The sequence below is a fragment of the Pezoporus wallicus genome, unplaced genomic scaffold (genome assembly GCF_028554395.1).
Source record: "Pezoporus wallicus isolate ANWC-B61680 ecotype Strahan unplaced genomic scaffold, APGP_CSIRO_Pwel_v1 contig_3017, whole genome shotgun sequence".
NCBI lineage: Eukaryota > Metazoa > Chordata > Aves > Psittaciformes > Psittacidae > Pezoporus > Pezoporus wallicus.
The window spans coordinates 3447653-3474269 of NW_026638957.1; the positions used below are offsets into that span (position 1 = coordinate 3447653).

General features: G+C 42.3%; 1 protein-coding gene across 1 annotated transcript in view; it reads left to right on the top strand.

Annotated features, from left to right (window-relative positions):
• Positions 1-26617, top strand: part of LOC130601367 (ras and Rab interactor 3-like) — a 159218-nt gene that overhangs the window by 86691 nt on the left and 45910 nt on the right. The window contains exon 18 of the mRNA XM_057413387.1: positions 24668-24854. Within this exon, the coding sequence (XP_057269370.1) occupies positions 24668-24854 (187 nt within the window). The remainder of the gene's footprint in view (positions 1-24667; positions 24855-26617) is intronic.

The window sequence follows — 26617 nt, forward strand, 5'->3', positions numbered from 1 at the left end:
TTTCTAAAGAAGCACAAGTTAACTTTATACATAGATTTTTAATTTTTTGATGTTTATAAACCAAAACAAATCTATCAACTAACCGTTGATGCATTTTTAAAAACATTAATATTTTCCACTTAAGATTATGTATAAAATCCCATTATTGGGTCAATGAGAGCATACTATAAAATCTTAGCAAATAAGCACTTTCTCAAAGTTCCTTATTTTGACATGTATAAGAAATAATTATGTTTAACATGCAGAATACTGTTTAAACCAGGTAATGTGTTTACAATTAAGGCCATTTTAAAATTATTTTGGTACAAATTAAAGAGTGTATTCTGCTGTTGATTTTTTTATTTTTTTTTAAATGAATGGGATCCTTTCAGTGTAATCCTAAAGGAAAAAGAGCAACATATTTATTTGCTTTACACCTTGTCACAAAGATCAGTATTAGTATCCATTTAGGGGTTTTCACCTTAGTTAAGTAGTTACGTAGTTAAACTAGTCAGTCTTAAGGATGACAACAAATACAGCATTACTAAAATGCTTTCTTGAATAGTCAAGCATGACAGTAAACACATTTGATCTCAAGTATGACAGTGACCCCATTTCCAGGCATTCAAGACATATTTTTGCTGCAGTGTAAAGCCTAGGAGATGGAATTCATGTTCACGTTTGAGTCTTCCTTTGCAGAAAGGCTGTGAAGGTGCAGCATACTGCTGTGCCACTGCACCCCTCTCCATTCTTGTTCTTTTCCCCGCTGTCTTTCAGGAGGACAGTTGCCTGCTGAAAAATCTGATGGTGGTTTAGATACGAAGCTGAAAGGAGCAGAGAGGCTGAGTAAATGCTTTTTTCCCATGTTCTGTTGTTGAGCGGGCTTGGAGAGCTAGCTATCTCCAAGCAAACATTTGCTCCTCTCTGCATAGTACTGGCAGCTCAGATGTCACAACAGAAGGGTAGTCCCAAAATTTAGTTTTGAATGCCTAATGATCAGCTGAATTTACAGTAATGTTGGCATTGATGTTTACAGTGCCAGCCTAGAAAACTGTACTGTACCTTCCTATTTCTGAGCCAGACAACTTTAGAAGACTGTGGGCGCCAATTTGTTCAGGAGGAGCTGATCCCCAGGTCAAATATCCATGAAATTGTGTTTGCTAATACCATTAATCCTTTAGACAACGTTTAGAATTATTCTGCCTAAGCTGAGTATCACCTGCTTTAGAAAAACAGTGTATTCTGTTGTAACAAGAAACAGCCTCAGAAGGTAATACTGACCTTAAATCACATGGCTGTTCCTGTCATCTATAGCCCTCCCTAAAACATAGACCCACTTCAAGTTCAAATGCTGCATTTTGTGAGGTGGTCTCATATGCATCTTCTGCTATGAGACAGGGATCATGCCATGTTATAACATTAGTTGGATTTTCCCCTGACACCACTGCATGACCAGGGATGTATTGTTTGCCAAAGAATTATTAGATGCTGTATAAAGGCCTTGATGATACATAATCATATGAAGTAGTTTAAAGAGTCCCTATGTAGTCATTATCCATATGCTAAAATAAATAAAGATGGCAGTTATAGACCAACCTATGCAGATAAGCTGCATGGCCCAAGAAAGACCTGATTGACAAGTTGTATGTCAGATAAACCCAGTAGTTCAGGAGGCTGTTGCTGAGTAATAGCGGACTAGTGCCTTTCACATCTATACAAGAAAAAATTTGCTCAAGAAAAAACACTACAAATTTTGCCATTTTCCAGTCAAGAAAAGGAGCGATTTGTACTTGGCTCTCTGCAATTAGTACAGTTCTGTGATGCAGCTGTTCAGATAGTGTCTGCAAAATTTGGTAGTCATTTTGTTGTGCTAACCATTGCAAAAGTTAGCTGGTTGAGTCTTTAATGTATGCCACAATGTTGTGTAAGTTAATGTTCAGCTCAGGAGTGAAAAGAAAGCTGGTGGAGGATGTGAGAGGGAAAACTGTCACTGTGATCTGGAAATTGCCAGCATACTAACACTGAAAAGTAATACAACTCAGAAAAAGATATCCCATATCCAGCAAAGCTTAACTTCAGTAGGATTGATTCCATGCTTAAAGCTAAGCATATACATCAAAGTGCCTTGCTGGATTGTGCCCTAAGATGACAGCGGAGCATGGGTTTCTGGGTTTTCTGTCATATCTAAATCTTTAAATATTTCTTAGTTTTGTAGTCTAAAGATTTTATTTGTTTTTGAAATTGGAAGAATCTGTGGACTTCTGCTCTGCCAATACCACTTTGGATTTCCACTCATGTCAATGAGAGCTGGTTCCTCATTTCAGACTTCAAAACTGTCCACCTGCCCAGGTGTAGGAGCAGGATCAAAACTGAATTACAGCTAACCAAGGAGAGCTTTTAGCAGCTCTTCTGCTACAGTTCCACTGGAGTAGTCCAGTCCCACGTAGACCCACAAGGGTGCAATCCTGTTTGTAGTGAGCAAATGGGAGTGTTTCTTTTCAGTTCAGCAGTGTTTGATTGCACGCATTTCCCATAACAAAGGTACTGCTTTATAAAGTATAGCCTGAGTAAAGATTTCAGTCTCAGGATCTACATGTCTAAATCTAAAAAGCTACAGTTATGACTATCTTAATGACTATTTCATTACCTGAGGGCTGCTGTCTGGGCTGATGTCTAGCCTGGAAGAACACGTTTAGTCTTCCCAGCAGGTATAGCATAGTCAGCCATCTTTCTCTGGCTCAGTCCTTGGTGTGCCAAGTTTATTTTATTTTTATATGCTTGCTGCAGCTGTAACAAACATAGAATTAATTTATAGTTTAAGATTATATTTCTGTCAACGTGTAAACAAATGGAAAAGGTCTTCACCTTAGCAATTATAAAGAAGAGCTTAGTCTTTTATTTCCTTTGTGACTGTGCTTTAATTACACACACTTGTTTCTATTACGTGTTTGCTCTAGTTGCACAAATCCCTCATGAGTTTTGCTGTGTTCCTTTCTTGGATTTCTTGCAATTATAACACCATTCATTTGCATCCTACAGTTAGATAATTTTGGTAGAATGCTTTAAGCTGTGTAAATACTGCCTGATTATTCATGCCAAGGAAGGATCAGCCCTAACATAATATGAAACAGACACTAGAATAACACTGATAGCCAGGTGAAACCAAAGAATCTTCCTAATTAAAACAAATCACCTTTGAGCATAATGTTCTGTCATTTAAAGCCTCATATCTCTCAGTTATTTGTGTTTAAGCACTCAGAAGAAAATCTCTACAGGTCGTGCATTTACTGCACAATTTGCTTTCTATTTCTTTGAGTATGAACTCCAGAGTTTTTATTTTGCTGGGTGGTGAGATTTATATGATGACAGCATTTAGTTCCAGCAGTTCTGTACCAAACCCTTTATTATTCCCTTGACCTCTTTTGAAAAGTCTGTATGCAAGTGATAAATGTTCTGCTGAAGAGAAAAATGTTCAACTGACATGTGCATTCCAGTTTCTGACCTACCTTGTACATGTTAAGAGCCTCCTTTTGAGTAACTTGAACGTACACTTTTCTCACATTTCCCTCTGTGTGGGATCCTGATATTTTCTCCCCAAAGAATGCTGTGAAATCCTATATATCTTTGCCCTGAAATGTGAGGTCCTTCTCCACAGGCTGAGATGTGTAGTGATTGTGGTGATTTATACATCATGTTGTTCTGCTTGCTACCATACTTCTGACATACAGTGCACTGTCTGGAAGAAATCAATGACTAAGGGAAACCAGTGCCCTTTGGATATTTTCTTACAAGAATTACCAGTTTGAATTTAATTCCATTTATTTTTCCTTTTTACTTGCACAAAGAATTTAAGTGATCATTGCCATCTTATGACCAAAATGATCTTAGTAAACTTGAAAAACAAATACAGAGGTTGATTTACAGCAATATGGAATTGTGAAAAAAGTCTAAAGGTATCAGAATATATCAATATCAGAGATATAATCTCTAGAAGGACTAACACCAACTGAGATGCTTCATTTCAGAGGTTTTTTACAGCAAGATCATGGTCTTCATTCATATACTAGTTGTGTTCAAAGAACACTTGTAAATCTGCTTCCCCAGCAGCATTTATATTTCAAATGGCTGAAACTGCAGCAAAGTTGTGACCAAATTCTTGCCTTCATGTTCTTGGGAGTGGTGCCAGTGCTCATTAATGTCCTTGTAGTTGGCACAAATTCATATCAGTTGAACTGAGAGTAGAATTTGGCTCCCACTGTCTCCTCCATTGCAAGAAAGTATTCAAAATCATTTATGATCGCTGAAATAACTTCTGAACCTTTTAAAATTCCCTGTGTTTCATACTTGCAGGAATTTGCAGTGCACCCTTAGGAGGTGCAATACCTCTTTAAATATTATTAAAAGTTTCTAGAACTGCTTACTTTGAAAACAGAAAGGGATGGGTTTGTAAACTGTAAGTAACAGAAATCTATCATGTTATTTATTTTTTCAATGACTGTGACCTTATGCACTGTGAATGCTCTGTGATATGGGGTCCTTTGTACAGATAAATGTGTCATGAAATCCAAATGAATTTAATGTGATAATTTGTTACAAAATGTTGGCATGATATTTGATTATTTTTGTTGTGAAAATTTAAAAAAATAGTTAATTCAGCATTTATAAAAGATTATAGCAGTCAGTATTATAATGCACTATATAAAAACATGTACACTATCAATAAATTATTTAAACAACTAGAGTGTTGGCTGGATGTTTGTTTTTTTTTTCCTCAGATGATAGCATGTAAAATATTCTCATATTTATTGTTGAAAATCTAAAATTTCAGGACCCAGTTAGGATATGAAGAAATGAAATTCATGAAATTCTTCATAAAATCTGGACCCTGCTGAACAGAATAACAGAAAGCGCGCATTGTCATCTATTCCAGGGAGTATCACCTGGATCAAGCCATTATTTGAGGTGAGTTAAATGTACGTTATCTGATTTGTACCAGTGCCAAAACACACAATTTGCTCTTTTGGGACTAGAAATACGTGATTTGCTGAGGAGACAGTTTGCTGTACTGAGACACTGATCCAGAAGCAATGGTGGGAGTCTCAGAAACACCTCGATCAAGAGCATTTTGGCTGCTTTGTCCCATGGTATAGTGGCATTCAGCAGGTTCACACTGAGTACTGGATACTGACTAGACGAGATAGAAGCAAGGTCCAAAAGCTGCACAGCACTACCTTCCTTTCCTTGGAAGGCTTACCTAGGCTCTGGAGATACTGTGAAATAAAGGAATAATCCCTCTTGCCCTTGATTGCCGGCTTTCAACATCCCTGCAATCCATCTCAGGGTCTGTGATGATTTCTGGTATATGTTCATTGTCTCTGGCACAATCTGTTCAGGGCTGACAAGAAGCTTTTAAATGCAGTTCTGGGGAAAAAGAGAAGGTAAGAGTTAACTTCATCTAATGTGCTGGTGTATTAACGGTTTCATTGTCAAGAATAGTGACTAGGACATGCAAGTTAAAACAAACATTGACCTTATTAACCACAATTCATGCTTTTGAAATCGCTGTTGCTGTATAAACTTGTCATTAGCCACTGTGGCTTTTGTGCATCTACAAAGTGTCCTAGTGAAGTGGAGAAAAGGGATATCCTGCATTCTTTGACTTTTGCATAAGGGCTCATTCTTTGGTGTATGCTAGGCTAAATGTTTATAAGCTGGGAAAGGGAGAATATTCCTTTTTACACACAGAAGTAACTTTTAAAATTTGGGAAGTTCCCCTTCTTTTAATCCCCATAGGTTTGACATGATGACCCATCACGATCTATTATGTAATAGGCTCTATAAAAGGCACATAATCTACAGATTAGTGACACAATAGGCATGACAATTCCTACGGGCCCTTATCATATGCCGTATTATTGATGCAGCTGCTTCCTACTGTATGGAAAGCAGAACTGTCATATAATCTGTGCATATGCTGAAAGCACTATTATAGCCAAAGTGCTCATTGTACTTACGCGCTGCCTCCATAAGTCATTTTAAATCTTTCCAACTCAGCTGCATAAAAACACAAATAGGGGCTGCAGCATGGTGTAGCTTAATACGGAAAAGGTAAGTCCTAAGAAAGACAAGATTTATCAAGAAGTGGCATTTTACAGTGACTGGATATTATTTTGCCATTTAGGTTTTTTGTAATTGTTTACTTACAAAGCCTGTTACTAGAACACAGTGTCGCATTCCAAACCTGCCAAATCTCTGGCTTAAAAAAAATACCCAGCAAAGCTTGGGCAAAATTTATTATGTTGACTTCATTTTAAGTAGTTTACAAAAAACTGTGCTACAGAAAAACTAAATATAAATGAGGGTATTTTCATTAAGTTTGGTCAGTATCTTTAAAGAAACTAATTTCAAAACTTCAGATTTCTGAAACTACATTCTTTAGATTACAAATAGTGTGAAAGATTTCACAAAGAAAATAAAATACACAGCTTCTCTAATCAGGTGAAACTGACATAGCAGCACAATACTGAATTTTTGTATTCCTCATTTTTTTTGCTGGGTATTTTTATTTCTAAGTCCTTTTGTGTCTTCTTCCCTAACAACATCTTTGGAAATGCCTAATGCTCACTGCACACAGATTCCCCCATATGGGCAGGTCCATGCAGAGCAGCACACTTTACAGTTTTTCGGCTCAGCAAACTTATTTGCCAGCAAAGCAGTGGTAAATTCTGAGTGGGCCTGGTCCCTGCTGAATTGCAGTGGAGGGAAACGGAAGCCTGGGGTGGAGTTGAATTTGTGTGATGCATCTAGGAGATGGCTCTTATGCCAGTACCCACGGTACATTTCAAAGGTGCCGGGCTGGTGAACAAATCTCGAGCATATTTTTTTCTTGGACCTCTGTGCCCAGAACCAATAGAAGGATTCAGAACTAAGATCTGACAAGCTTGCAGTGAGGGGTGAGTAACTCTTAGACAACCAGTTTGTTTAAGAAGGCTTACTGAATGAGTTCGTCATTGGCTGAAAATAACTACATGAGTTGGAGCAAGGAGCTCCTTAATTTAGTAGAAAAGAACATTTTGAGATACAGTAGGTGGAAATTTAAAACTAGACAAGTCAAGGCAAAGTACCAGATGTGAATTTAAATATCAACAGTTAACTACTAAGACACCTTATGTAGAAGGGTGGTAAGTTTCCCATCATGCAGCTTTTCAGTGAGGCTTTTTGACTTTCTAAGAGAAATCCTTCCAAAATCTAGAAAATAACTTTTCTAATGTCAAAGAAGTTACAGGCTTGATCAAAAATCCCAGAGAAAAGCTTGTCTTGTATTGCACAGAAGGTGTGAACTGGCGATCATAAAGGTTCCCCTGAATCTCTGTAGGTTAGCGCCAGCAGAACTGGTTCCATGTTCTATAATAGAAGATCTTGTTTCCCTCGTGTCAGTACACTGGCAGCTGCCTGGTATTTGCATTTCTGCTGTGGGCTGTATGGCACAGACTATGTACTTTTAGAAAGCTGGGAAATTCCTTCTAAAGATAAAAGGGGCAAAAAGTTACCTTTGTCTCCCTCGCTGTTCCATGCAATTGCTTTTCTCTGCCTCTGCTTCATACTTCTGCCTCATTTTTTCCATTATGTATTCTGCTAGCATCAAGTATTTCTGGAATGATAGGGCTGCCAAATAGGAGTGCCACCAGCCCTGAGTGGATCTGTCAGTCCTCAGCCTCCACAGCTGGTCTGTATTCAGTTGGGTTTCCAGTACAGCAAGCACTACTTGACCACTTAAGTAACTGCATGTCAAATGTGCTCTGAGACTGACTGGAGCATCACAGCATGGATAGCTGCTGATTTACTAGCAGTCTTACAGCCTTATCATTTGCTTTTGCTTTAACTGGGAATATTTTGCAAAGCACTCCTCTGCCAGTGTTAGACATCTCATTTTCTCAGGTCCTATGTAAATATAAAGGTTTCCAAGCTCCATCTGGTTCCAGTTACTCAAGCAATAGAAATACACATGCTTTAGGAATTTGCAGACGGAGACTTACTGCTTTGCTGCCTTATAAAATCCTTTACAAAGTTCACCATGCTCTGTTGCCTCCTTATGTACCTGTAGTCTGTAAAACAATTTCCTCGAAACTTCCTTAGTTAGAGAAACAAATAAGCAATCTCAGGCCCCTCTGTCTAATAAGGTTAACCTGCCTTCACTACTAAATATGGCTTTATAAAATACACACACGCACACACACACACACACACCCCCCTGACCACCAAAGACTGCCTCTTCCTGAAATCCCCCGTTCATATAAATACAGGAAGTAGAAATAAGAGAGGCTAAAATGAGATCTTCTTGGTAGTTTGCTTTCATTTGTGTGTTTGTTAGTCCCCTGCCCTCTGATACTACTGAGCCTGAAGCTGGTTTTAAACATCCTCCCCCTGTCGCTCCTTGAAATATCATCTTCAGTACAAAAACTAAGGATGTGGAGGTTCTGCTCAGCGATGGAAAGGAATTGCTTTCTTTACCAAGGAACTCTAAAGCCACTGTGAAAGAGAAAGTGTCTTAAAGTTTGCTGTAATGATGAAAACATCAGCAAGAGACAAGGGAGCCAGGGATGACTCAGGGTAAGTCCTGAATTTTTAGTGACTGCTCATTTTTAATAACTGTCGCTTTCCTTTTCCTATTTCATAAAGAGTTCTCAGCTGCATTTATGAGCTGGCTGCCGAGTTACCAGCTACACAATCACAATGGTGTGGCATGACTGTACTGTGATTTACAGTATTTCCTTTAGCTAACATATTCCAGCTGAAAACAAACTGCAGTTCCTTTATTTAGCTTGAATATTAGCTATTTAGGGAAGAGGATCAATTCCAATTGCAGTTTAGGGCACAGGACAGAATAAGGGAGTTCTTTGCTTTTGGAAGCGTGGCAAATCTTGTCTGGGAGACTTGCTTTGTTTCTACTGAAATGCTGAGAAGTGGGTAAGGGTGCATCCCTATGAGCTGATAGTCACTCCATCTCCAGCTGCTAAAGTATACACAAACCCTGTCCGCAGAATCCCCAGAGACTTCAGGTAGGCTTTCTGTTAGGAAGATATTCCAGGTTTTCCTTGCTCCTGGCCAGCAGACACTGCACCTTGCAGGACTGAGCCCCAAGAAAACATAGTGGGAGAGAAAATGGGTTTTTTACTGGGGAGACAATCAGCTGCTGGGATTCCAGGATCAGGCTGGAATCTCCCTAAGGCTCAGTTGTACCATAAAGCCCATACTGAAGTTGGGCGTTTCTTTTTCCTGTTGGAAACAATTGGGAAAGTTACATAGCGGCTCTGTCACCCCCCTGGAAAAACATAATACTAGCTATTAAGAGTGTTTCTTATCTCTCTGACACACTTAGCCTGTTTCCCACAAATAAAAGCTGCCAGATGTGTTTGTGATGGGTGCAGTGGAAGAAGCTGTATAGAACTTGGCTAGATACGGGATCCTTGCATTTTCAGTCCCTAAGTGTGCTGCAAGTCACTCCCCTTTGGCTTAGAACACACACAGTCAAAAAGGGGATAAAATTGCTGCTGACAGGCTAGTGTGCTGTAATTTCACCATGCACTGTTCCCAGGTAGACACATGGAGTGTGTGGGATGGAGGGAGAACCCTGTGTTAAAACTGTCACTACATTTTCCTTGTTCAGTTGTTTACATAAGTGGAACAATGACACTCCTGTTCTGAGGTACAATTCCTCAGTTCCACTTAATGTTAAACACTGAAGGACAAAGATCACACAGACGGAAAAAATGAAAAAATCCAATCCCTGTAGACTGGCAAGAGGAACTTAGATGGTAATCCAAAGAATTTGCACTTTGCAACTATTACCTACATGTGTGATAGTTAAACTGCCAAGTACTGAGCAACTGTAAGATTTATACAGTTTACCTCTTTCTCAGCTTGTCTGAAAGGAGCCACGTGCTTGCAAAGGTATGCTTTCAGTTTAGGGTTGCAGGAGAAAGTAAACAAGCCTCAGACCCTAGATTTGGGCTGTAGGTCAAGTGGTTGCAGGAATGCTGAAGCATGAATGCGCATGATGCATGCATTCTTAATATGAGTATCTGAGCAATTTAACAGAATGGCTTTTTATTTAATTAACTGGTTGTCTTTATTTTCAATCTGTCTCCCACTCACAGCAAGGAACTTAGGTATTAAAAAATCCCTTTTAACTCTTTCTGTTTACATGCCACGGTATTGCTGAAGATCCTCAAAATTACTCTTCAGCATGCATACCTTGTGGCCTCCAGCACATTACAGAAATAGAAATGTGTCTAAATAATGTTTAGTTAATGTCCTGTTATGTTCACATTCAATTAGGTGCCACTTTCACAGAGTATGTTTACATAAAATTGGTAGCTTCCAAAAGGGATGGTAACACAAGGCAAGCTGCCAGTGGAGAATTTGGACCTGATTTTTAAAAACGTGCACAAAAAAATTGCATGAGAAATTGCCAAGATTTCATTTCCATTCATCAGAGTCTTCAGGTTATTAATTAAATAGGAAAGCTTACTCACATGCACAGAAACTGTAACAATGCAAATTAGCATAAAAGTGCCCTATCGGCTTGGAAAGTATCCGTGTATCCATTCCTAGTAATGATTGAAAAGTTTACTCTGCATGTAGGAAATCTATACAGAGATTTTGCTGACTTACACTTCTGTAATGACAGACAGACACTGGGGAGAAATCTGCCTCCAGAAATAGTAGCTCCTCAGAGAAGGAGTGTGGAGAGAAGTGTAGCTAGAGGCCACGTAGAAATAAACCTAATAGAATTCTTGCAAAATGGGTTGGGAGAGAAACAGGGAAATTTCACCAGTAATTCTGACCTAGAGCCAGGCTAACTCCTAGGAACGTTAGTAAGTGGTGAGATCACAAAACATCTGGAGATGTGTGAGCTGATTGAGCCTGGTGACCACAGTTTCATGAAAAGATGTATGCCTTCATTCCCACATCTGGCAAATGTATAGAAGAGATGATGAGGAGAGCAGACAGGATCTGAGACAGAGACATAATATGCAAATATTAAATAGTCCTTGGAGATAATGGCTGGTTCAGGTAGCTGGGAGGGTTACGGTGATTCTCACTGCTGGGGCACCAGACTGCCTCATGAACTAATGATTGTGCATCTTCTTGATGACGCTTCTTTTTGGCACAAAAACCACCATCACAGTTGACAGATTTCATGTGATAAATGAAAAGATGAAAAGAGGTCAAGCGCTGGAGGAATCTGGAAACGGAACGACTCTCGTAAGTTCACAGATTTCAGCTTCAAAGGGTGCTGTTTTGATTGTCTAGTCTGACCTTCCATGTAAAGCAGATCAGAAAACCACTTTGGTAAGCACCCTATCAAACCCATGACTTCTGCTAGAATGGGAGCTTTTACATACTTGTTGGCCACAAAAGCTTTCTTATTAAATGGCTCTTCTACCCAGGCTACGCATCTGTCTCTGCAGTGGGGTGAATAACAAACATTTACAGGTTTTAAACAAAAGAACTGATTTTAAAAGCTCCTCAAGAACCATTCTTTGTAAAGGACTGAATCTATGCTTATTTGAACCAGTGGAACAAGTCCTATTGGCCTCAGGAGGTCCTGGACCCAATGCAAAGTATTGCTCAAAGAAAAAAACTTCAACCAAGGATATGTGAGTTGCATTGTTTAAGTAGGGAGGGGACATTTCAGGCAACTGGAAACAAATCAGTGTCATTAAATCTCTGCTGTCTGTCAAGCTCAGAGAAGGGTTACACTTTCCAGGTCTGGGGGATGGTGCTTCTCAGGAAGGAAATGTCTGTGATCAAGATGCTTTGCACTAAGATTGGGATATTACTGTAAAGATACAAATGAGGTGTTCTCCAAAGGTACCTGAGTTTGGTGCATCCAGAGAGAAGGCGTCAAATGTCCTGGAATTTGTTTAACAAGAACGTGTTTGCAACCACAGTGACTTGTCATGTGATCTTTCCAGTGCTTTTCAGTGAGTACTTGCCAAGCTTAGCAGAGCGTATTGTGCCGTGATAATGGTGGTAGGCCAGACAGAACTACCCATTTGTTTGCTAGAGAGAAGACCACACCAGGAGTATTGCTGAGTAGTGAACTCATCATTATTGTAGATAGTCTCATTCCGGTGTTCACAGGAATGGGGGCACAAATGTAAGCAATATTCTGCTCACCTCCTTTCTACTACAGTTTCAGCTAAATATAGTTTTCACTTCCTGTCCTAAATGGTGACATGCTGGTTTTTATTGTTGACTTACCAACCTAGAGGCAGCATAGGCTGAAAAAAATGTACACGTATGTGTACATGGATCTTTCTTGCTCTGCGTGTGCAGGTATACATGTGGAATAGTGTGTCCTGGAGAGAGCTATGAGGGTTGCTTGCTGCAGATTTGAGCTGACTCCATGCTTTATTAAACCATGTGTACATAGTCCAGATATCTCAGATATTATCTATTTTATAGCATTTTTCCAAATGACAGTAGGACTACATTTTAACTCATCCACTAGTAAATATAGGTTGCTTCTCTGAGATCAACAATATAGGTTTGTGAGTCTCACAGAGATCTCTAAGACAACCTGAAAAACAAGCATAAAAGCCAATACCAAACCCCAATCCATTAGAGAATGAAACTGCAGGAAGATTCTTTCCCAAATTTTTAAATCCTTGCCTGCTTTGATTGCTGAAGAGCACAGAAACCAAAGTGTCTTAGCAAAACTAAGAAAAAATATTGTCCATCACAGACATAATTTTGGAAGGGAGGAGGGGTTTTCCATTTGGGAATAGTAAGAAATGGCTCTTTGGAAAGGTAATTAGAAAGAAAAGGCAGCTGTTTGGAATGACTGATCAAATTCTAGTGCAGATGGATCTGTGAGTAGGGGGTAGGTGTGGTCATTAAAAGCCCTGTCATGCTCTGGAAGACTACCGCACTTTTCCAGCTGTGTTCCTGTGTAGGGAAGGGTGTATGTATGCTTGTGAGTGTTTAGGTTTGCCCTTTGTGAGGAATTACAAATAAATGACAATTAATGTAGACATTTAAGATGTCATTATTAGATTAGATTTAGAATTAGAGAGAACCAGGGGAAAGTAGGTTTAGCACATGTTCTCTAGATGACCAGGGAAAGGTTGTAATAGCTCTTGCCATATTATCGTCAGTACAGTGTGCTCTACAGTCAAAGGGAGTGAGATGTGCTAGGATGGACATGATCTTGGCAGTCCTGAGCAGCAACTAGATCATAGATCACTGTGCTGATCTAGGGCCTTACATGGAAGGGACTTCTGAGGAATTAAAGCAGGAATAGTTACAAACCTGAGATGTTTGGTCATTTGAAAAAAAAAAAAAAAGCAGCGTAATATTGTGCAAGTCCACCTACCCCCACACATGTACAAGATACTTTTCTGATAACCAAGCACATAATCCACACACCTTCTCCTCCAATTTCTTCATCCGTGGTGTTCTGACTGGCAATTCATACTGGAGCTGGCCTCAAGGCAGTGGGATTGTGAATGAATTTCCTCAAAGATGCTGCAGCCACATCCATTTGCCAACAGCTACACACCAGAGTACTGAACTAGTTTGAGTTAAGTGCCCTCTCCAGGAATAAGCATGCCCTTGTCCTTAGGGAGAGGATTGGGTATGCTACTGCAATACAGATATGGAAATAAGTAGATCCCTAAATAAAAGGTACTTATTTTCAAAAACCATCTGAAGAGTCAAGACCTTGGGCTTGTTGATCTTATCCTGCCTGCACCACAGCTGTCACAGGTATGAATAATTACTGAGTAGCAGAACTACAATCACCAGAGCAACATAAGAATTGATTAACTGAAATCTGTTAAGAGTTTTTGAGGTGGAAAAGGAAAGATGATACTGATGTTTAGAAGAGAAGGGCTCAAAACCCACTGTTCTGTTCAGGGGAAGTACGTACATCAGCTGCTCAGAGTTGCAGGATCTATAGCAGAAATTCTAAGGGTCAGTTTTGTCTGTTTTAAGAGAAATAATTTGCTCCTGTGGAATGTTTAGTTTTAAGATGAAGAGATCAAATTCTGCCTGTCTCTTGTTTCTCCAGTTACATCTCTGCAAACTTTTAGGGGTGTGTTTGTGGGCAGGTGAGTGATTTTTTTTTGCCACTTTGAGTATTTGTTGAGTATTATCTCTGTCTGGAGTGCTTGTGAGGTATTTCATAATGCTAAAAACCTTCAAACATCAATATTCTAATGTCATTCCAGCCTGTCTGCCTGTATGAGAAAATTTCATTGTTAAGGTTTAGGCATAGCTGATACATCAGAGACTTAACGAAGGTGCTTTCTTCTCTGTAATTTGCTGAGAAGAGGCAATTCCCTTACAGCTCTGGTGGACATAGCTTGTGTTACTGACTATGTTATCAGAGCTATAGGACTTCTTAGGTCAGTTTACTAGAATTACTAGCTGTGGGCAGCAGGGGACATAGTACTGCAATTGTGGGGTGAAATCAGTAGGGGCTGCCCACAAATTTGAAAAGCAAAGTACTTGAGAATCCTGTCCTGCGTGCACACCATTTAAATGAAGATGTGCAGCTCTTCTAGGAGAGCCAGCCAGCAATGGAGTACTCTGAAATTTATGATTACAGAGGCAGGGCGCATCTATACTGGGAGATGGGAGATGTAAAGGTGCTGGGCACACCCAAGCTCTGGTATTGGTCTAGCTGCAGAAAGAGAAGAAGCAGGAGTGAGAAGACAGCTGAACAGGCGGGCAGGCATCCATAGGAGCTACCTGCCAGAAAGGATGGACAGCATCAGCAGGGGTTAAAACCTAGCTGTTGAGCTATTCCTATGCTTCCCTGCCTGTGGTATGCAGGGTAGAGAGGTGCTGTCCTTGTGTGATGGTTGAACGGCATCTGCTGTGGTGGAGCAGAGGGGGGCTGTTCCACAAAGTTGTGTGTTTGCTGTATTTCCTGCAAAGACCCTCAGCACCCCACTCTCCCTCCAGCACTCTTTTTGGCATCCATGATCTGCCCTTACAATGTAGGAACACGTGCCAGCCCCATCCTCTGCCGATGGAGGGAATCCTTAAGACACAAATATGCACATGGCTGAGTTGGAGCCAGGTGTGGATGGCAGTCTGGAGTAACTCTCTGGAGCTGGAGAGGGGCTGAGTTTGGAATCCATTCCAGGCTGGCCAGTGCTTGCTTCCCAGAGAGGAAAGGCAACCTTTCAGCTGGTGTTTTTTAAACGTGAAGTTTAGTGTGTGTGTATGTGTGAAAGTACCTGATAAAACAGTACTGTCAAGCAAGCAGCACTATTTAAGCTGTGCTAAAAGCTACAAACATCACTCAATATGGTAAATATTGTAGCTGCAAGCCTTTCCTCTGCCCATTTTGTACCTCTCTGAGCTATCTAAAGTAATTCTGACCACCTTCGGAAATGAGACCCCTGCATCAGTATACCCTGCTGGAGCGGGAATGAATATTAAGGCAATGCTTCCCTCAAAATACCAGCTGCAAGAGGTTTGGAGCACTTAGCTCCTCTGCCTGTACCCAAAATAGTATAAAGTGAAGATGATTACTTGAGCAGCAAAGGATTAGCAGATGTGAGCATTGCATAGCTGGTTATGCTAGTCACATTTTCCTAAATAGATACTAGATGCACGCAAGCCAGGGAGTGCTACGGAAGGCAGCTCTTTTCAAATACATGAATATATACATGCCTATCTGTGTGCCTTTCCCAGACTTTCTGTCCCCTTTTTGCTAAACAGGGAATATATTTATGTCTGAGTAAAGGATTTCTACTTTGTGCATTGCTGGTACCTTTAAAAGGGACAAGGTGTTTTCACTAATCGTAATGGCATTGTATGATTAAAATAAACCCCCTGTATATATGAGAGGATCTCTGGGTGTTTCATGAATACTAGGCCTCCCAACAATGAGCTGAAGACAGACATCTACTACTGTCACTGTAGGATGGGAAACTGAGGCACAAGCTCATGAAGCTGATTTGATTATAGTCACTTTTGTAGCCCAACCCCCTGAGTCTTTGTTAAGCATTTAAATCCTGGTCTTACCCCAGAGCATCCTTTAGGTTTGGGGTGATGCCAGGAACAGAATCCAGTTCTCAGAAAGGCTTTCCTTTCTGGTGGATGAATTCCTGCTGGATTACAGAGCTGAACTAGCTTCCTCAGTGTTTACACAGACTCTACAGCTGAAGCAAGAAAAGCAGCAAAAATGAAGTCTTCAGAGTATATGCAAGTGGGGTCAGAGGACTCCCTTCTTGCAGTATCCTGCCATTGCCCTGGGTTAGGAAGAGCGTTGAATCCACATGCTGAGAGTTGTTCTCTGAGGCAGGGCTGCAATTCTGGCTCACATAATGGTCCTGCAAGGGCTGTGGCTGCGCTGTAGGTGACTCGTTGGGATCTGTGGCTCAACGCTGTTCCTGGGAGGGTTGAAAGACCTGTCTTGCTGCTTCAAATTATCTCCTGACCATGTTAATTAGTACTTTCTATTTGTTTTTGCAAGGCTTGTTGAGGGATTTCAAGTGCTTTGTGGAAACTAACTGAATATGAATACACACAACCTTTTGCATGCTGGGAAAACCTTGCCAGATGTAGGGAAAACACCAAGCTCAGGTTCACCCCTCTTGTGACTCTCTGAAGAAAGCTAGTCTTTTGAAGCCTCTGTCTTGTAAAAGCAGTTGTTGAGCAGAGCTAGAAGCAGCTGCAGCCCCTTGTGAACTGTATTCAATTTTGAGCTGCTTGGGAAAATTCACCAAGGAAACAGACCAAAAATAGCAGAGTTTGGAGACTGTCAGCACTGATGGCTACCTGCAACACTGCTCTGCAAATTGCTAGCAGGCTTCTAGGCTGAAGAAGGTTGTCCCACATATTTGGCTAAATGACAGCCTGGGACCTGGTCCAAGCTTTCATCTTGCTGCCAAGAATTTTTCTCTCTCCCCTCTCTCCTCTCCTTTTTTTTTTTTCCCCTCTCTTGAGTTTTCCCCAGGGAATTTGTCACTCCTGATACCCAACACAAATACAGAAACCAGGCAAAGCTCAGAACTTCTCCTGCTGAATCAGCAACAGGAAAGAGCCTGGCTTTGGATGTCTTTCCGTTCTGCCCAGAGGACAAAGATGTAAAATAGGACGTTTTGCTGTAAATCCATTCTGAACTCCCATTGTAATCCTTTCTAAGGATTGGGAGTTAGTTGTTTTTATACTGGGTCTCGTTATTTCATTGGTAACCTTTTCAGCCAAAAGGGAAAGTGATGACTATGTTACCCTCCCCACAGGGACAGGTCCTCTGAGGCAGGAAATTGTGGTAGGGATCACCTATGGGGCACTATGAAGAGCATCAGGTGTTCCCATCCCGCAAGGCTTCTTCAGAGCTGACTTGACTCCTGACCTTTGAAAGGAGGCAAGATCCTGCTCAGTTCAAAATCCAGGTAAGCTGAGATTGTGTCCTGTGACTGCATGATGGCAGTGGTGAAAGAAAATATGTTTGTTAACTTTTAAACCTGGTAACAGCAGCAGCCAGGGCACCAGAGCTTAGCACAAGCTAAGTTATTCGGGCAGCAAGCTCCGCATTTTTGTGTAGAGCCTACTCCTGTGGATCAGCTAACATTCTTAAAGCTAGCTCAGCTATCCTTGCTGTGCTCTGCGGGCAGCAGTGCAAGTCCACACAGTTACTTCAGTGTGATGCTGGTCTATCAGACCTTCAAACAGAGTCCTGTACTGCATAAGACAGCAATCTGGTGTCGTGTGAGCAGAAAATTGTGGCCATTGCACCCTTTTCCCCAAGGACTGTAATAGCACTTGTTCATTTATGTGATTTCCCTTGTTAGTTTCTGTGACCAGGGAGGTGAGATCTTAGTAAGCTGGTGAGTGATTTAAGGGTACATGAGCTGTCCACACCTGATCCCCCTATGCCCATTAGTGGACCTGCCAGACAGGGTGCTTGCCCCACTTTGATGTGAACATGGGCAGGCAGGGTCCAGCTGGGGAGAGGTGGATGCCTGCAGTCTGTGTGTGCCTTCACAGAAGCAAACAGCTTGAAAATGCCTGGCAGGTACAGAAAAGCTCACAGAAGTGATGCAGAACTTTGCTGCTGAAATTGAGGATGCCTGTAACAAAGTGGAAAACAGGCAGGTTTACCTTACCTTTTGGCAGCTGGAACAGCTGCTTCCTTGGCTGTTAGGCTTGATGCTTTCCAGGCTGAGCAGGAAATCTGGACATGCAGAGCATCAACTACAGGTTGAAGATCAAACAGACAAAGGGTGGACATAAAAGTAGAGTGGAAACAAGGAGAGCAGTGAGCAAGAGGAAGTGCTCTGCCAACCACAGGTTGTCCACAGACCACAGTTTGAGATGCACAGCTTCCTGAGCTAAGTATTTGTCACCAGTATGGACCACTAACACAAGCGTTCTGCATGGTAGGAAGGGCTACTGAAACAGGCAAGCCTGCCTCATGGGACATACTGAGCCTGTCATGTCACTTCCATTATCAAATTTTCCTGTGGCTTGCTTAACACCCTACATCTTTTCCCTTTCCGTTTGCTTATCAGGCAACAAGAAACTTGTGTGTTGTTTCCGACTAAAGGGTGGCAATCAGTTGGGGGTCATCTATGGAGACCTCAAGAACTTTCTTCTCTTTCTGCTTTTTGGGGTTTTCGTTGTGTTTTTTTTTCCTGTTTGTTGGTTTGACTTTTGTCAGCTCTCTTGGCTCTATTATGAAAAAGTATTGAAGCCTGAATGTTCTGTGAAGCAGTGGTACACGTAGAAGTATTATACAAAGAATAATACGAAGAAGTGGTATACGAACAAATATTTGGTACACTAAATTACCTGTTATGCTGTGAGCTTTTCCATGTCCCACCTTGCTGCTGTCCCATCTTCCTGTTTTATGATGGAATGACACCAGAAGTTTGAAGATGATGGCCCTCTCCCTATAGCTAGGTTGTGTGCAGTGTCTCAATTCCACCACCTGCTGGAAGAAAGAAATGAGAATCCAGGAAGGTGACCCAAGACAGGTGCTAGAGGTAAATGAATCCTTCTCCTCCATCTTGGATTAATTTAAACTGAACTGATCAAGTGAGCAAAGACGGGCTGGCTTATGAGAATAATGAGAAGGCATCAAGAAGTGACCACATCTGAGATGGAAGCAAAATGAAGCTTAATGTGCTCTAGCTGGGGCATTGCATAACTTCCCGCCCAGTGAACTGAAAGTAACAGCATATGAATTCACATGTGTCTGAACAAAGATTTTTAATGAGTCTAATCAGAAGTTATTTCAAACCAAGGAAAGCATGGGTAGCTATGTATGTAGCCAGGGTCTAACTGATAGAACCTTATTGCATTTCTTTTTCTGCATGTGACTCTCTTCCTTCTCCAGTGTGCTGGCATCAGAACTTCATGCTCTTTTCAGCAGGAAGGTGGCTATGAAACAAAAGGGATACAGGGGTCTGCCTCTGTCACCAGTGACACAGAGCCCTGCAGCCAAGTCCAACTGGGTTGGTTGTGACATGGGATGTAAAACAGGGCTGTGAGTTTTCTGTCAGTTTTTTAATCTCAGCACCATCATCTGACCCATCTCCATGAAGCCCTGTACTGCCAACTCCCTCCTTTATCCACAAAAAATACCAGCATTGTCCGTCTACTTCCACCAGGACTGGTGTGTCAGCTTCAGGAGCTTCTATCTTTTCCTCCTGCTTCACATGCTCCTCGTAAACTATTTTGCTGTGCATAAAGTACTTCAGACACAAGTGGCTTGCCCTGAACGATATAATTTCAGATACCAGGTGGCTTTGGAGCAAAAAGTTGCTTTTCACTTAGAACATGGAATTTATGGCCATTTGTCCATCTTTCTCCCTCAGCAGCAAGCTAGGTGGCACACATTTGAAGATCTGTTGTGCCTGCTCTGCTATAACTATACCAGATACCAGAGTATTGAGGATAGCACACCAAGTCCTTGCTCTTGCTCTGACTTGATGTCGTCTAATATTCAGGGGGAGGGGAAACAAAAAAGCAATAAAACATAAAAATAGAAAACTAGCTTCTAGTTCTTACACCTGGTTTATTTAAACAACGCTAAGGCCCTCAGCCTTCACTTACCATTGTACTACAGAGCATTTGGTTTCTGATTTGATTTAATAACCCCGATGCATCTTCTCTGATCTGGTGAGAGGCAGAAGCTGCAAATAGGCAGAAGTGAAGAATTCATCTGACAGTGCCTGTTGCTGTTGCACACGGTTTCTGTGTGTCTCAGCTGCCTCGGGGTGATCAGCAGAGCCAGGAAGTGTCAGCAAGTTTGTGGCAGTACTTCTGAAGTCCCTTGCAAAGGTATGCCCAGATCTGAACCTGCATGAAATTCAGTGGTTTATATCCCCTTGCAGTTCTGATGATTTCTGGGAATATGCAGCTGCCAAGTGTGGCTCTTAATTTCTAAAGCAATCAGTTATGGTGGTGCCATTACTTCAGTGTACAGTCACTGTGCAATAATTCAAATCGCCATTGTCATTATTACTACTTCCAACCATCAACCTAATACTTTCTGCCAAACTGGAGCAGGTGTGTGAATGTAATCACTGTGCAATTAATTAACCTGCATTCCAGTCAGTATGCAACACACAGCTCCCTGCATCCCAGACGAGTTAAGTTTAGCAGAGCGGATGCAGAATTTAAAAGTACTTTGCAGTAAGAACGCAATCAAATAAGAAATGAAAGCCAGGCAGCTCTAGGGCCAGCTTTTCAGCTTCACATCACGCCTGACAAAAACGAGCACCTGCCTGTATCAGTCCAAGGGTTTTCCAGGACTGTGGGAGAAGGAGGATAGAGTTGCATGTTATTTCTGAAAACCATGAGTTTAGAAATCATCTGATGCATGAATTCTGAGTGAGTGAAACAGCAAAGGCCAGCTGCTCACCTCAGTGCCCCACAAATCCCTTCCACTGGCAGCACAGCAAGAACCTGGGAGCTGCCTGGGCTCCCTCCTCTCTGTGCAGATACAGAGCTACAGCAGAGCCAGATTAAATTGCTGGATTAAGCAGTCCCACAGCCCAGCATCTGGACCTTTGTGACAGCTGTGCCTAGGAAAGAAGTCAAGTATTGGTGCTATAACTGCGTCAACTGGCATGTCATGGGTCACAGCGTTACAGCTAGAAAAGATCTGTTAAGTCATTCACTCCCATTCTTAGCCAGTGCAGGATTTGACTCAAAGTGTTTGCTACTGCTCTTAACACAGTATTTTAAGAGATCTGGGCAATGCAATCCTTCTCCCCTTCTCTTGGGAACTACATCATCTAAATTGCTGCCAGGAAGCGGCTAGTCTACCATTCCCCTGTTTTAACATGATCCCGTTAATGACTCTTCATGCCTTTCCTGTCTACCAAGGCCTTCCCCTTCACTGAGCAGTCCTTTCCTTCCTTTGGACTGGAACAATAGCCTGCAGGCTTTCTTCTGGGCTGGCTTTTGAGAGGAGGATACCCTGCACCAGGACTCTCATTTCTGAGGGTCCCCAAAAGGCTGGGTTCCTGTTCTGCCAAAAAGCCTCATCCACTGCCCTTAATTATCTGCACTGAAAGACCCCACACACTCAAATCATGAGATGTTTCCATTAAGACAAATATTCTCAGGTTCTTATTTTTTTTATCTTGTACGTCTATATTTGGAATTATTTTCTATGTTTTATCTGTTCTCCAAAACTTAGACAATGGGCCCTGTGTGCAGTCATATGTGTTGGAAGGGCAGCTCTGTTATTTTTCTTCACCAGTCTGTTGTTGCCAAACCTGCATTGCTGCTGTGAACAGGACTCCAGACAAGGTGACTGGGCTGAGCACCTCTCTGCCTGCATCAAACCTGGGCTCCCCCATGAGGAATACCATACCAGTGTCACTACATGCCCGGTGCTCACCAGGTCCAAGCTGCTTTGTATTATTTCCTTATCTTTGTTGATATCCCTCATTTCCCTCCAGAAAATGGGATTCCTGAGCATCAGTGCTTTGCTGGCCCTTTTCACCTTACATAACTGATGGGTATCAATTCAATTCAGCATCACTGGAGCTCTTGCAGTGCATATCACCTTCTGGTTCTGCAGTAAGACGTTATCAGCATTAATTTGATTTTGATCTGGGCTTCACACATCATTGGCAAGATCAGATTCATGCTTGTGTAATTTCGGGAGTAGCTTTTGCTACTTTGCTTTTAGTGTTATGAAACATTTCATTATAACTCACCTTTCTTTTTCTTCAGCTTGTTACTTCTTTCCCAAGTATGAACGTTGTCATCCAACACAGGTTTTCCTTTCACATGGTTACTAAGCATTTCTTTTGGTTTCTTCTGTAAAGAAAGAAGCGGAGAGATGAATCAGGTTAACTTCCTTTGCTGCTTTACTCTATATGGCCAGATGATACCAATTAAAATCATATGCTGTTGCATCAGAAAGAAATTTCCTCACCTGTGTGACAAGCTGGGCTTTTATCACAAGCAAAGAGAGTGTGTCACTTATTTCTGTTTGCTTTTTTAAGCATAGCTCTCTCATTCTCACTGTCTTGGCTATAATCTTGAAAATGAGTTGATTAAAATCAAGCTTCTCTGGACTGATACACTGAGTCAGCAACTGGGATTGCAAAGGAAAAGGAACATGTATTTTCTAAGGAAGCTGTCTCTGTAGGGTTGCAAAAAAAAAAAAAAACTACTAAAAATAAAATTTCACTGTTGGTTTGGGGATTTGAAAGTCTGTTTTTATCAAAAATAACTTTTGGGATAAGCATATTGCGTTAGGCAAGGCCTTTGAAAGCACTCTGTTTTAGTAGTTTAAGTCTGATCTTATTTGAAATGTACAGCTTTAAGATCTGTATCTTTACAAGGGAAAAGGCAAAGTCTTGAAGTAAGACCCCATAAAAAGTGAGTCCTCCCCTTTTCAGCTCTGATACCTAAGCAGTAAAACTGGTGCAGAAAAAAACATGTTTTGTGTAAGTTCTTCATTTTCTTGACTTTTAAGATCAACTAATCAAATGAGAAGCCCACATCCATGAGATGTAGCCTTATCCAGTAGCATTCTTTTGACCAGACCTTTCAGCACAAATATTTCCACTGACAGTGGTAAGCATGTACATAAATACTTTGTTGAATCAGTGGCGTAGCTATAAACCAGCTTTTAATACCAGTCTGCCAACAGACTGCAGGAACTAAAAATAAATAGAATCAGTTCTTTGTGTCTCTGATCAGAGCAGGAATCTAAAGGAGTGTCCCAGATCTTTAATGTTCTCAACAGCATAGTTTCTGTATTCTTATGTCTTGTAAAGCTGAGAATAAGCTCTGAGACATAAGGTGTGACTGGGCATTGCTAACATGCGGTGCTGCAGGATAGCCCTTCTCTTGTCACTCAACACCTCCCATGCATCTTTTTGGAGCTTACAATTGTTGCTTTAGAACTGGCCAAAATTACAAATGTGGCAGGAAAAAGCAAAATCAAGTCTTCATTTCCTGCCTCCTGAAGGTCCCTCTGGTGTTTCTCTGCATTTACTCTGCTCCCTTCCATTCCCCACCCTTGGTTCAGGGAAAGGGTTTTCTATGTCTGCGTCCTTTGAGTCTTGCCTGGCAAGACACGCTGTGTCATTGTAAGCAACCTACGGCTGTTTGCAGTGATGCACCCTGAATTATTCTTCTGCTGCAGATCAGCCTTTGGGAATCGGCAAGGATAGCTATTCTGCAGTGGATAACTTGCTGCTGAATGCATCGTAACACATTCTCCCTCTTCCTTCTGTACTCTGTGATTCACAATGGAGATGGAGGATTTTGCCCACCACCATGAGAGGGCACAGCTGGCTCCCTGTGGAGGGCTGGAGGAGCATCCCCCTCTGCAATCATCAGCATCAGCACAGAATCACCAGTGGAGATGGGGAGTTCTCAGTGTTATTTTTAAACAATGAGATGTCTAGGTCTGCCTTTTTGTAGACTACATAAGCTGGACACAGGGGTGGCTGCCAAAATGCAAAAGCAGCTGATGGTGCCTCTAGCTACTCTGCAGGCTTCCTCTGAGAGGCTCTGAGAGGAAGTGGGGAAAGATACCACACTGGTGACCATCATGCAGGGAGCCCATCACAGCTCCTGTGTGATCAGAAAAGCACTGATAGTGGCAGGGGCACAAGGTGAGCTGCAGGCTGCCTGGCCCCTGCACACCTCAGACAGATGCTGTGGCAGGGGGGGATGTGTGTATTCCCAGCGGATGGCAAGGTCTTTGGCCTTTTTCCTCTGCTGCATCACTCCCTTTGAAGCCATGAAACACTGCTTTGACCCTCTAGCTGGAGGATAGGGTCCAGGGGACAAGCATGCTCTGTCTTCTACAGTGCTGGCTGTCCCTGTACATCCCTTACCTCTGTCTCTGGGTACCTGTGCTTTGGCAATGTAGATAGATGAGCTGAAACAAGCAGACCTCAGCACAGAGCACCCTGCAAGCCTGTGGCCTGAAACCCAAGTGTGCATCATCACCATGAGGCTATAGTCCTTAGGATGGGGTGTATCTGCATCAAGGCCTGCGCACGTAGTTTGCCTCTGTTGTTGCAAGGTGTCTGTGGTCTGATGCCCCTCGAGGAATTCTCCTGGTGTGTAAGTGCCTCTGTGTGTGCCTGTGTGTTTGCATTTACAGTCCTTACTCCCCCCAGGTTTTCCATTTGCAGTTCTGCTTACAAAGGACTCCCTTGCTGTGTTTCAGCTGTATCACAGATTCCAGCAAGGATGGAAAAGAGACACATCTCTGTCAGGCCGCTGCCCTGCAAAACTGCCTCCCACTTACAGGGATCAGCATCCTTGACAAACTCATCAAGACCTGTTCTGTCTGGCTTCAGCTGAATATGAACCAGGAAAGGGCTGGGGTGATACTTGGCAAAGAAACAGCCGGGGTAAGTCCAAAGCGGTTTCAGTTCAGACAATCACGTTTCCTGTCTTTGGTGGAGCTGGTTAGGAGAGCAGCACTTTTTTTCATGTGGAAGCAAAAATACTCAGCAGACTGTTCTCTGATTCCATTAGCTTTTGATGCTTTAGCCACTCACAATAGCGCAAGACATACAATGGCATGTCTTGCCATTCATGGAGATGCCTTCCCATTCCCCATCATGCTCTTGGCTACACTAATTTAGAGTAATAAAAATTAGATTCCCTGAAGAAAAGGCCCCTAAATTCTGGGAACTGCTGGGAGTCATTCTTACTGCAATCTGGCCCTCATAAGCTGAGTGCTAGAAAATGGCAGACTCATGCAAAGCTCAGAGCTTGCTTAAGGAAAACAGCTCCGTAGGAAAGGGAGCTTCCCATTCCTGGGGTCTTGGAGGTAAGCCATGGCAGGGAGTGGGTATCCTGGTCAGGTCTGTGGATGGCAGGTGCAAATGACCTGAGCTGATGCCGAAGCACAAGGGGAATTCACTCATTCCTGCTCCTTGAGGAGGTTTGGACCTGTAGCTCAGCTGAGTCAGTCTATCCAAGGGCTAAAAGCTGGCACAGCCAAGTGCTAACCTCCATGGGACTTGCCTGATCAACCTAGACTGTACAGTGCACCTTACCCTGAAATTCTCAGACAAGTTGAGCGAATTGTCCTCTTTGTTTTCCTGCACTGACTGTAAAGGGAGACCTGGGTGACTGTCTCTGATGTAGCAGTGTATGGCCCCAAGCCTCCTCGGTCAGGGCCTTCTCAGTCCTGCAGGCAGGGCTATTCCACACTTCTGGAATAGCTCTGGGGATAAACCTTGCCTCTCTTCCCCCTGCTCGCGCCTTCCTCAGGCATGGTCTCCAGCTGTGGCTTGAAACAGGCAGAAGAGCTGATGTATCAGAGGTGTGCCATGGCAAACGCAGGCTCTCCTGCCCACTCTGAGCAATCCTGAAGCTGAATCAGCACTGCAGCTTTCCCGCCACTGACGAAAATGGAAGAGACTGGTTTGTGTACCAGCCCTGGCCCAGGCGGTAGGGTTAGGTACAGCTCAGAAAACCCACCTCCCTCCCATCTGAACAGCCATGGTCCAATTCTAGCCCTTTGGAGCCATGGCAACCAGTCGTGACCATCAGGAAAATAGAAGTGATTCATTTCCAGGTTTCACTTCTTTCATTGCTTACCTTTAATTTCAGATGAAGCACTTGACCAGTGCTATGTGAGATAGCGCGGACTGAGACCCAGGGTCATGGTAGCCTCTTGAGGGGTGTTAGAGGGACAATGCTAACACATGGGTGGTAGGACCTGGTGAAGAGGGAGCCTCTACAGCTTTTTCCTACCTGCAGTATTTTCCATGATGCAGGTGGGGGGTGCCCTGCTTTAGATGTAGGCCAGCTTCAGGCATGTGCTTGTTTGCCATGTATGTATTTGCATTTTCTCTGCAGTGCTGGTGGACCTGAGCCCATGGGCATCCATTTCTCATAAATGGCAGAGGCCAAGATGATGGCACTGTGAGAGATTGTGAAGCTGCTTTAAAACCACATGGTTAGCATGGGTGCTTCAGAGTGACAGGAGATGCCCTTATGAGTGGGGCTCGTGCAAAGAACGGTTCTGGCTTCTAGACAACACTTTTAATTCCTCTGTCCAAGAAATTAATGTTTCCTTGATAGATTTCCACTGCATTGTAATTGATAAATGATTTTACCAACTCACAGTTTTTCTGTCTAGTTTTAATATCCAGAGTCC